Source organism: Thermobia domestica, chromosome 17, assembly GCF_964235325.1.
Source record: "Thermobia domestica chromosome 17, izTheDome1.hap1.1, whole genome shotgun sequence".
Classification (NCBI taxonomy): domain Eukaryota; kingdom Metazoa; phylum Arthropoda; class Insecta; order Zygentoma; family Lepismatidae; genus Thermobia; species Thermobia domestica.
Genome location: NC_137470.1, coordinates 76664881 through 76678105, shown reverse-complemented (window position 1 = coordinate 76678105; position 13225 = coordinate 76664881). Strand labels below are relative to the sequence as shown.

Genomic DNA, 13225 nt, shown 5'->3' with positions numbered 1-13225 from the left:
TCAACATCGTGGTATCAGTGTTTTTCTTGCATGTGCTAATATGATGAATAATGAATGAATTAAGTTATCCCTGAATGGTTTAATATAAATGAAGTTATATTGGTGTGGTACTTCACAGAAAATAAATTCTTATAAATTTTGTCACTACCTGCTTTTATTTTCAGGGAGACCAATCGAATTTTTCTCTTTCCACAAGTAACTGTAGAATTGAAACCATAACTACTTCCAAGGTATATAGTGGCGCATTTTCAAAAGGGAAACGATGTGTTATTCTGGCTGATGGTTTCTATGAGTGGCGTGCAAGTAAAGATAAGAAGGCAAAGCAACCCTATTTTATTTATATGCCACAACCACCTGGTGTAAGTACACAAATTACTTATAGATTTTGAATGTATTTCGTTGTATCTAGGGACTACTCTCTGCTAGAATAGGTAATTACCATTCAAGCCTATACATATAGAAAAATTCGCAGTACACTATATCACATTCAAAGAAATGAAGAAAAATATACTTAACGAAAGAAAAGAGAAGAAAACAATGTAAGACTTACTGATATGGCTTTTTTTATACTGAGCTTTAAAGAAATATCTCAGTAAGTATGTGCTTGGAAGAAAAGAATCACGAAACGGACGTATAAGACTTATTAACTGCCAAAAGCTAGAAATTTATCAGGAAACAAATAAAGGAGAACTATATCACTGTATTGCGAGTGGTGGTAATCTTTAGAAAGAAATGTAAGCAAAAGGCTAGTACTAACCGCAAAAAACAAGGTATTGTTCTAAGTAGCGCTTTCGAAAAAACCCTGTTTTCGTCTTCGGCCCAGATACAATTGGAAGAGGGCTTAAAACATGGGCTAGAAATGTGGATAGGTAAACAATGATTAAAAGGATTTAAAATATGTGAAGCGCAAGTCTTCGTATCAAAAATGACCACATATTAATTAATGGTCACTTACTCGTCACTATTCACTGTTTTTACTTTACCTTCTAGACGGTGGAAATGTGTAGTAAAACAACTGCTCCAAATCACAGTTGTCTCCTTTATCTAAACTGAGTGTAGGTTTCTGTTTTTGAATTTAATATATAATATGTCTTACTGTTACGCACTTTTATTCGAAAGAAGACGAGTGGTTAATGAAAGTGAATGATCGTGAAATTAAATTTTATGCTCCCACGGGGTTGTCATCGGCGGTAAAAGTTTAATATTGCTAGTTTCTGACGTAACAGGGTTTTGAAACACGGCGGTTTTTTTTTTTTTTTTTTTAATAAAATGATGCTGATAATTTCCCTCCCCCATTTCTCTCTCTCTCTCTGTCTTCATATACGCTGTTTAAGAAATATGCACCAAGTTCCTAGTTCGTTCTACCAGAAAAGAAAGTATATCATTATATTTCTTCCTTCTTATAAAATAAGCGAGCTTGGATTAAAGCTTCATGTAGTTGTTTTTTCTAGTTGAACCAGAAATAAAGATCTGTTTAATTCATATCCTAAACATGATTTTTTTTCTTCATACATACGCACAATAATACATAACTTAAAAAAAGGAACAGTTTACATTTCTTTTTAGTTTTTATTACATTTTACACTATATCTTTTTAGTATTTTATTTATTATTTCCTCCTTTTTTTAAGTTTGTACTCACTTTATCTCTTCCTGTTTGAACTGTTAATTGTAGCATTTTTCAGATCTCTTTTCATCTAGTATAAGGTAGTGACAAGCTGTTGTAACATATCCTTCTTATTATGGGACATTACGCAATTATCACGAGTAGCGTGTCTAAATACTAGCTGAAATATAACATACTTAGGGGGCGGGGAGGCCAAGGGCATTGTTAATTTTAATGGCCATGAGTTTGATCAGTAGATTTACTTTCATGTAGCTACTAACGTTACATACAATTGTAATAGGATAGAATTCGAATCCTGAGCTTCTTATGTCTTTCGAAAGTACTAGAAGCAGCATTGGATAATTATATGTACTAGTATTAACAGCACTAGTACTAGTAACAGTTCATCGTCTGTATCCTGTGTAATGTATAGGAGAGATGATAGAAAGAAGATAGAGAAAGAGGATTACCCCACCACCACCATCACTTTACAATAATAGCAGATGTAATGTGATATTCGTATATCTCGTGGTTAGGTAGAAGTTCATACCACATATGTGTCGCTGCCGGCAGTTTCGCCAGATACATGATATCTACTGTTTTCCTTACTTTAATCGTGAGTAAGGCTACTAGTACATATATATAAGGTGAAGTGGTGATACTTAAAGCACCCAAAGTGACAATAGAAATTAGCAAGAAAGACGATACCTCACATCAGTGTAAAATATGGAGTATTTTATGTAAGAAGTTATGATTTAAAACTTAAGTTTCAGCAATGATTGAGCTTTCTGTAACTTACGTATTAATGAAAGAAGATCCTCTGTAGATCTGAATTCTATAACACAAAGCTTGAAAAAGTGACTGACTTGATCGGGACTCGAGCCTGGAACCTTCAGCATACTGTGCCGATTCGTTAACCACTACGCCACCCAGTCCACTTCCCACAACAGTCACTTACTCTTTCACTCTCGAGGTCGGTGCTTTCATCTCGGACCACTTGGGCTGCACCACAGACTACTGCTGTGATTGGACAATCCCGTGTCCATGTACCGAGCACCTTATAATGTTTGTAATTTCATATATATTAATTAAAGAAGAAACAACTAATTTTTTACACACACCAGAACCCCTGTAGACATGAATTCTATAATACTCAAAGAGTGAAAAGGTGGCTGACTGAACCGAAACTCAAACCTATGACCTCCGGTATTGTTTGCTGATGCGTTAACCACTATGCCACCCAGTCGGCTCCCCGGAGTGGAGAGCACCGACTTCGAGAGTGGGAGATTGAATGGCTGTTCTAGGAAGTAGACTGGGTGGCATAGTGGTTAATGCATCGGCACCGTATTCCGAAGGTCCCGTGTTCGAGTCCCGGTCCAGTCAGTCAGTTTTTTAACTCTTTGTGTGTTTCTATAACTTGTTCATTTTGTTGAATTGAAGTTGCATTGGAAGGTTTCATTACAAGAACTTAATCATTTATAGGTACTTATCAATTTAATGAAGACAGAAGAAAGTGCAACTTACTAGATTGTGATAGCATTGGACCAAATTTCGCCCTCAGAATGACTCTGATGCAGCTTGGAATAGCATCATAGTGGTCGTGAATGGTAGCAAATGCAATATCACACACTTCTCCGTTTATTCAATTCCGCGGGAGAGAATGGAGACAGAAATCTACGCCGGATTTGTGTCTCCAAAACGGACTACAGATGTTCACTTGTGTTCGGGTCAGAGGAGGTGTTCAACTTCATCCTGATGTTCCTGAAACCAGTTGTGTAAATCGACGTATTACTATCTTGGAATATGGCGCCATTTCTGTGAAACAATACCTGGACTATAGGATGCACATGGTATCCTGAAATATCTAAATAATCACGGAGAGTGACGTGCCTGGGAAGTGTGAGCAGGGAGCCTACCGGAAACAAGGATATTGCAGCTCACAGCATCATAGAGCTGCCGCCGTATTTGACGGGTGGGCGGAAACACTGCGGATCATACATTCTTTGGTCGTCCGCCACACATAAACACGGCGTGTGGTTTGAAATAAGGTGAACTCATTTGACCATATCACGTGTTTTCAGTCATCAGTCATGTTTACAGTCATATTGGCGTTGTTCCTAAAGTGTTATGGTCCCTTATGAGTGGTTTCGTCTGTGTTGAACCCGTATATCCATGTCATGTTATTCGCAGCAGACTGATTGTCGCGGTTTCTCCATCACTTGCAGTGCAGTCGCACGATAGTTCTGAGTGATAATCCAGAACTTTAATGCTTAGCGGAACCTGTCACTTTAGGGTTTCTTTCTCCAGTGTGATTTTTCCCTGAGTTTGTAGGCCATGCAACACACTTGCTACTTCCGTCATGCTCGAACCACATAACCGAGCGTCAACAATTGAAAACTCGCTGGAGAAAACAATATAAGCACTGCGTTGAAATTGTTTCACTTATTTTGTTTTTTAAATATGTTTATGCCTTAGTCATACATAGCTTTAGTTCGTTATATGCTAGGTTGTATTTCTAAGCAATAGCATTTTCTATTTTGTGACGCTTGGCTACAATTTACTATCTTTTGTGTCTACTGTTACAGTAACTATTGTTTTCGTCACTTACGTTGTTTTCTACAGCGAGTCTTCAATTTGCCGTCCTGCCAAATCAGAAACGTCTTCCATTTTAGGATATCATCGTCTGTTAGGGGCTGCAGTGGCTCAGTAGTAGCCTCTAGTGCTTGGGATCCTTCGTTCGATTCCACCTCGCGCCAAGTGAACTGTGAGGTGGACAAACACCGTGTGCGTGTGTTTTCTAGGGATTCTCCTGTTTTCTCCCACTTTCTTCATTCCACCATTTTATTCATTTCATTTCATCACCCTCTGCTCAGTTCACTGCATTGTACTTGTCACATAGTATGGAGTTTTCCATAATGCACCACCAATAAAAGCCTTGCTTTGTCGTCGCCGCCTGACCTCTGCCAACCCAGACACTTGATATGTTTCCAACTTTAGGTCTTACCGTTAGGTTGGTAAGGATCTGTATGCTCTCCAGTCATCACTATGCTCAAATATTTCGAATGAGTCAAAATTATGTGAACACTATTTGAGAGAAAGAATTTAGTCAAAGTTTTCGTTATACAGAGTTTCAACGTACCCACCAGCACGATTAATGCACATAAACCAAAATTCAACAGTACAATTTAGCCGTTTCGCGCCCGAACATACATTTCGCGGGGAATGTTGTATATTACATATTTTATTATGTCATTGAGTTCTTTGATGTCTTTCACTTTTGTACTATACACCTGCTTCTTTATCATATCCCATAACCAGAAGTCACAGGATGTGAGATCCGGAGATTGGGGAGGCCATGCCAACGGTCCGACTAATCCAACGATTTGGAAACGTTCGATCAAGATAAGCGCGAACAGTACTAACAAAATGAGGCAGTGCACTATCATGTTGAAAATAACCTTCTCGTCTAAGTTGTAGGGGCATATTATCAATGACAAACTATTGGAGCATTTGCAAGTAGTCATCTGTAGTCACCGTTTGGGTTGTAAAGAAAAATGGGCCAATTACACTAGTAGTGGTCACGGCACACATCCCGCGTGAGATGGATACGGATATGGATATACAGTAGAGAGAGAGATAGATACGTACATACTGCGTGTTCATTGGATTTTCGCATAATTCACAAATCGTCAGTTGTAAATACATCGCAGCCGAATTCCTTCACATTTTTGTTTAATTTGGTTTTCATTTTCAGAGAATTTGCTTCCTTTAGTTGGAGAGAAACAGTTCCATTCTCTCTTGGTTTAAAAGCATATACACACACACACACACCTACCCGTGACCAATCACAAGACAAACATCAAACTAAAATTACGTCTGGAAAAACTTATCCTGTTCTCGTGACGCTTCTGTAGAAGGCAACGCTATCAGAAGCAACAGGAAATGGGAGAGGGGAGAGGTGGGAGTCATATTGAGTGCTTCCTTGGAGCGACATTTTTCTATGTATCGGAACGGAGCTTTACCTTGACGTGAGGTGAAGCTGAACGTGAGGTAGTTTCTCTTACTTTTAAACTTCTTGGAACCGTTAGAAACTTTTGTTGAAGCAAGTCTCTCTCAGCCTATGGAAGGCAAGCGGCTGTTGGTAGTACTAATAATTAATATGTTTCGGTGGTACACCAGTGGAAAAGGTTGAGAGCCCCTGGTTTAAACACACCCGGTAGTTAGCACAGTGAAATCGTGATTTTTGCTGCATTCAGCATTTAAGCCATAATGTAGGCAATATAGAGCGAAATAGGCAAAAGAAATATTTATCCAATTGATGAAATCCTATCGTATCTTATCGTATTTTCAACGTAAGAAGTATGAATTTTGTTTAACATTTGGTCTGTACTAATAAATAGGAATTAGGAAGGACAATTACATAAAGGACGCGAAACTATTTACAGTCTCACTCAGAACATACATAGCCATATCCATGTCTTATGAGCAGTGGTACTATTCAGCCGGTTCGCTAGAACCGGTTGTTAAAATATTTTCAGTTCGCAGAACTGTTTGTTATACCCAGACAGAACGGTAAATTTTACCCAGTTGTACCCAGGAACAATAAATTTTGGTTTAACTTTCTTTGTTTTTAGTAATTCTTACAGTTACAAGGTTAAATATATGATCTCTTAGGACAAGATATAAGCGTTTATTTCTTAATCTCAAATGTTCAGATATCAAGAATGAGAACTGGATCACACGAGTGTAGTGGTGAGTTTGGGCGGCGATTAGGGGGCAGATGCCTCCCACTTTTTTGAAGTAACCCATTAATGTACCTAGGTAAATAGTTTCATTTCGAAATGTAAAGTTTTTGTATTCATTACTGGTTCATAGAAAAAATGGTGCCACGTAATATTTTCCGTTGGATGAGTACGTATTGGTTGTCTTCCCGTGGAGCTAAGGAAGCTACAGGAATTGCGTTTTCATTGTCACAGAAAATAAGCTATTGGAGCACAACAGTTCCAGCACACTTTCACTTCTTACAAGGGCTCGATATGTTTGTTAGCCGCTTTGAAACTAACTGACAGAGAACATTTCGCGCAAAAAAAAAAAAAAAGTATTTTACAAGTTATTCTTTAATTGCACAAAACTTGACAGTTCCTAGAATGTCTTTTCTTCTTTCTAATAGTAAGAAATATTGATTAGAAAGGAGTAATAAGAAACAACTTCTATCTTTTTCATTGTTTCGCAGTATAATATACGAGCGAAGTGGTGTGTTTAAGGGTGTACGAGTGTATATACAATTAAATTTAGTGAATTTAACATAATTCTAGCTTTTAGGATTCATTTGTATAACTGGAGTGTGGAGTGATTCTAAGTATTGTGTTTTCATTTGTTCCAAGAAAGTGGAAACTGCATCTAATGGCAACGAACATGTTTCGGGAAGCTACAAAAGCAAATATTTCTTTAAATGTCGTAGCATATGCTTGTAGCATTTACTGTCTTTCATTTTCTAAGAGTAATAACATATATTTAATAGCATGTGTCGAATTAAAAATATAAGTTGTTCATTAATCCCCAGTTTCAATGTAACTTTCGCTTAACAACCCTTATTATTCATTACTATGATTAATATTATCCTTCCTATTTATTTGTTTCTCAGATTTGTTATTAAATAATCCAATCACACAATTTTCCAGACAGAATTTTAAGATGTTCATGAGCATGGAATCAAATCTCTTCTTACACTTGATAGATAGTTCCATAGTTTCATAGATAGTACATAGTTTCATGTTTGTAACAACTCTTTTATATTTTCGTATTCTTCCTTTCTTTCTTGGGTTTTGTCTATTTACCTTTTAATTTATTTTTTTTTTATATATACTCAAACATAAAACGTTTTCAAAACTCAGGCATTTCAGGACACTAAAGATTGAGGAGCATACAAGGCAAATTATTGTTATATTTCTCGCTTATTTTGTATTTTATATATATATTAAAATGTTATTATTTTGTATAGAAAATACTGGATTTTGGATAATTGTTTTGCCTACCTGTCGAGAACTTATGGATCTGTAGTTACTACGAGGGGGGATCAGAAAGTAAAGCTACAAAGCCTGCAACGAAACATGTGTATTACTTCATACAACCAATACAGCCAATGATAGTATATACATTAGGTTATTTTTCGACATAGTCTCCATATCGATTGAGGAACTTGTCGTATCGTAGGATGAGTTTGAAGATACCCTCCTGGTAAAAATCCTGTCCTTTCTTATTCAGCCACGTTGTAACGAAGTGTTTCACCTTCTCGTCTGAAGTGAAGCGACGGCCTCCTAGATGCTCCTTCAAGTGCGGGAATAGGTGAAAGTTGCTTGGAGTAAGGTCCGGGCTGTAGGGAGGGTAGTGGATGATGTCCCAGTGAAACTGCTTCAACAGCGTGATAGTCTTCTTAGCTGTATGCGGGTGTGCATTGTTGTGAAGGAAGATTACGCCCTCTGTGAGAAGTCCTGCCGGTGAATTTCAGCTACGGTTACATGTTTTGCCCACAGAAATCGAATAAATGAGCGGACTACTTCGTGAGACCAGTTTTCGAAACGAGTCGCCATTTGTGTACCTACAACTAGATCCGTAGGTGGCGGATGGCTGAAGCTTTGCACCGTTACCATGCATTAAAATTAATGCACAGTTCTTATTCCTCTATAACAGACGAAACTCCAAAATTATCGGCCTTGCGACCTTGGTTTCTGATCCTCCTTGGTACTAAAAAGAAAAACTGATACTACATCTGAATCACCTCAAATTGTGTCCAAACTTCCAAACTGAAGTGATGTGTATGAAACACAATTTGGCCCTCTTGTGTCATGAATTCTTATTAGTGTTTCTCTTTCTTTAAGATTCGTATTGAAGATCCCTCAACATGGACTGAAGAATGGTCTGAAGATGACGGATGGAAAGGTCCACGCCTTCTTATGATGGCTGGCATTTTCAGCGAATTTAAGACTACGGTAGGTAAATTATCCAATATACAGTGCGTTCAAAAAATAACTATACACTCGTCATACAATAATATCATTGTATAACGTATGTTCAAAAATTTGCGTTCTGACTGACATTGCAAATAATCCGTTTATGGCATGTAGTGCTATCTATGGAGGAAATAATGTATGAATTTCAAACTTCCAGCTGCGCCAGTTCGTTGAAGGGAATTACTTGAATCTTTTGGTGGTTTCTGGAGCATTGTCTTCAGTACGTGAGCTCATGCACAGCCATTGATTTCAAGAACTCCCTCCAACGAACTGACACAACTGGATGGTTGAAACTGGTGCATTATTTCTTCCGTAGATGGCACTAAATGCCATGAACGGCTTATACCAGAGGCGCGATGTTTCACTGTCAGATCGAAAACTTTTGAAAATAGCCTCATTTGTAACATCAACTTATTGTAGTAGTTGGTTTTGACTTACGTTGCATAGCATGTGATATGTCCTGCAGTTTTCATCATCAAGCACTGGTGATATACAGCTTATATCAAGCATGTCCAAGTTGGAACAGGGGGTGGGCCGAATCAAAGAGAACTTACTGGCGTCGAGGGCCGTACGAGACAGTGTGTAACATTTTCACAAGAATTCAATATTCACAGGAATATTCAATAAAGGAACTCGTTCATAATACACTATCACCAAAAAAAAATATTATAACGGTATCGAAAATATTTACTTACTGAATAAAATAAGGAAAATAAGTTATTTATCTACCATTTCAGCGGAAAACTTGAACTAGTCTCTCTATGTTCGGTGGTACACTGAATGTTCCACCAAACGGAGGATATTTTCAAGGTAAACATCAATTATGAAGGTAGAAAATTCAAATCAGTCTAAGACAGGGTTTCTCAACCTGTGGTGCGCAAGCCGTTTTTGGTTTATCAATAATATGCTTTGGTGGCACGCTTGTGCAAAAGGTTGAGAACGCCCGGTTTAAGAGATTACGTAAGAAATACATTTTCAATAACAGGTCAGCCGGGCCGGATGAAAAGGTTCAGTGGACCGGCTGTTGCACATAGCTCACTTATGCCATAGTCCTTTACTGCTGCTCAAGTCCTTCACCGATTCAGTCTGCTTTTATTTCTAGATTATCGCTCTTACACTATGTCCATTAGAAACCGACATACTTGGAACGAGAAATTATCTTTTACTGTCTATATCTACTCACTAGGCTCCCGGAAAGTATATTTAAAGAGAAATATTCGCTGTTGTGAAGTTACCATCCTTCTCATTGCATACAGAAAGACACGGTCTGAATCATTTAAAGGCGGTGAACACAGCATGAAGAACGAAGAACTAAATACCGTCTCAAAGTCACCAGTCTGGCTGGCTCGCGGAAGCAAATTGCACCCAATGCAAGATTACTAACAGTTACACAAAATATTACATCATACAATATACATCAAACAATATATAATCGTTTTATATAGATATATAGTTATTCTGTGAACGCACTATACTAACAAGAAATTGCTTACAGTGGTATTTACATTAATAGTATAGTCATTATAATTAAAATACAATATTCACTCTTTGGTTTAAGAAACTCGCAGTTCCAACGCTGCAGAAACAAATCCCTGGAGTGTGGTAATTCATTGTGGTCAGCATTATTATCTATCTTCCTCAGATTATGTCTTACTTTTCCAAAGGATTGTCCTAATAGAGGCCGTCCGACAACTCATCTCGCTAATGATTTAACACTATTATATGAAGTAAACATTTCTTTGCTTTATATTATTATTATTTTTATTTTATTTAACTACTTTCTTTTATGAATCATTTTTACTCTTGACAGAAAATATTATCCGTCTTTTGTATGTTTTGGAGTAGTTACACGAATTGAATTCTCTAGTTATTACAGATATGTATTGTTTGTGTAGGTAGTTGAAATTCAATTCCTTGTTAATTACGTTTAAATCGTGTATAAATATTACTGTATATTGCGTCGTATGTTCCGTGATCCATACAACGGTATGTGTTCAGTACCGATCTTTATTTGTGTTTTCATGGCTGGAGATAATAATATTTTCTTGAGTACATAGTTCCTTACCATTAACTTAGTTTCATAATGCCTATTCTCTGTTGTATTCCAATGAAGTAAGAGAAAGTAGAATGCTGCGATTCTCTGCTGATTTCTGATATCTTGATTTCAATTCAGATTTTCACTAATAATGTTCAATCTCTTGTGATTTTGAATCGCACAAGAAACCTTTCGTACGATAAGTGCGGGATCTTCAACTGAGCTACCTTCTCTTATGTGTTATACTTTACTTATGTACTGTAAGAAGTTACAGTAATCACATCAAAATTATACAACGATAATTACAGTATGAGTTTGTTTGTGGAGTACTCATTTCCGTAAGGAATTATCCTCTAATTGCAAAATCATGTTATTTAAGAAGCCATACTCTAGGAAGTTGCATAGCAATTGCACCAGGAGGTACACTGTAATCAGAAGTACTCATTGCATTGAGAACAACACTGTATACTTATGGCAAGCTTACATTCAAATAAGAACTAACCCTTTGGTCCCAAATTATCTTACAAACGTATTTACTAACCGTATATTTCTAAATGAAAGACGACCCCTCATTTTTAAACAAAGGATTACAAACATCTATAGCACATTCTAGGTATAATTTCAGACTTACTGTAAAACTACATTAAAAGGCAAATCAGATAGATCTCCCTTAGCCTTCTTCAGTGGAAGGTTCACAGAATCTGCGAATGTTCAAGGCTAAAGAGGTAGACGAGGAAGCAGGTAAAGTTAATGCTTAATGGAATCTCATGATACTGTTCAGTTAAGAAAAACTTCACGATCCCATATTTTTCGCTACGAAATTGTGTCGTGAGACCTCGTCTTTCAGACATCTACGATAATTTCTTTTTGAGACAATACATTTATTTTTCTTTATTCCATCGCGGTGGCTCAGTGGTAGAGCGTTCACCTCCGGTGCTTGGGGTCCCTGGTTTGATCCCAGCTCGCGCCGTGTGGACTTTGTGGTAGACAAACACCGTGCTCGTGGGTTTTCTCGGGGTTCTCCCGTTTCCTCCCACTTTCTTCATTCCACCATTTCACTCATCTCTCATCATCACCGTCTCCTTTAGCCTAACCGGCATAACCGTGGGACGTAAAACTTAAAGATTTCATTTCATTTTTCTTTATTCTATTGCAACAAAAAATATTTAATTTGTAGTATTCAGATAATAAATGTTCGTAGGAGTAATTGTTATTCAATTAAGAAATAATAATTATAGTACATACTAGCAAAAACTAGATGAAGTTCGATTAACAAGTATTTGTCTTTTTCTAGAATGGTGACATCGTTTACACCTATACTGTAATTACAATGAACGCTGGTGAGTCTTTTGCGTGGCTGCATCATAGAATGCCTGCTATTTTGGAGAATGATGCGTCAGTAGCGGTAAGTCTGTCTTCACGCTTGCTTTCTTCCAATTTCGTGTAACATGATTGATTTATTAAATGCTAAGTTTCCCCTTTTAAGCATGATATATTAACCGATTGTCTGATAATAAGGAACGGATTTTCCCACAGTGCCTATTATTTCCTTTTTCGATCAAAGCTCCAATATATTTTAACATTTATACACACACACACACACACACACACATATATATATATATATATATATATATATATATATATATATATATATATATATATAGACCTTATATCTGGAGAACTACATATAGTGTAACCAAACCCAAACTATCACTTAACTCAATATGATGTGCTTATTCCGTAGAAAATACGAAAACTCAATTTAGGGACCGTTCAAAAATTTTGTGACCTCTGATCCAAAACTAATTAATGGGCAAGATCGCAATCTTTTGATACATTTTTAGTTTTCCTAAAATTCTTGTTTAAAGTTATAAGCCTTTAGATTTTAAGGTAAATTTAACCTTAAAGAACCAAATTATCCGAATTTTATGCTGCCTCCATTAAAGATATATACCTATCTTGTAATCATAAAATGATCAAGCTTTTCTGCAACATACTTTCAAAAGTAATTGTCATGTTTAAGTTCAGATTCCATTGAAATTAATAATACTTGATAATTTTTCTCAAGAGACTGAAGTTTTAATTCGACTGAGATATAGAGAATATTTCATTTTGGTCGTCTTGAGAGAGGACATAATCACTTGGTATAGTGCGAATAGAAAAGAAAGTAATAATCATTTTGTCGTTCCAAAAAATTAACATGCACTCAAGGCACTGGCGCAAATCCCGAGGAAGGATGAGGGGGACATGTCCCATCCAATCTCGGAACTGGGGGGACTGCCCCCCAATAATCCGATTTGAAATATGTTTTTTGGGGAGAAATGTGATGATTTGTGTCTGATTGCCACAAAGGAAAATGAGATGAAATTGATGTCCCCACAGAATAAGCCTCAAATCTACTAATCTTCCAATGTCGCAGACAACTCTGCTCCCCTGATGCTCCACAGCGTTGTTTCTCAACTTCATAAGTATTTTGAACATTGCATTTTATATATATATATATATATACATACAGGGTGTTAATGAACTATACCGACAAACTTTAAGAGGTGATTCCTCACATCAAAAAAGG

At 36.9% G+C, this 13225-nt stretch overlaps 1 protein-coding gene across 2 annotated transcripts in view; it reads left to right on the top strand.

Moving 5' to 3' along the window:
• LOC145673768 (abasic site processing protein HMCES) overlaps positions 1 to 13225 on the top strand; it is a 56709-nt gene that overhangs the window by 19098 nt on the left and 24386 nt on the right. For both annotated transcript variants that reach the window (XM_081743525.1, XM_081743524.1), the window contains exons 4-6: positions 165 to 359; positions 8484 to 8594; positions 11945 to 12055. In XM_081743525.1, the coding sequence (XP_081599651.1) occupies positions 165 to 359; positions 8484 to 8594; positions 11945 to 12055 (417 nt within the window). The remainder of the gene's footprint in view (positions 1 to 164; positions 360 to 8483; positions 8595 to 11944; positions 12056 to 13225) is intronic.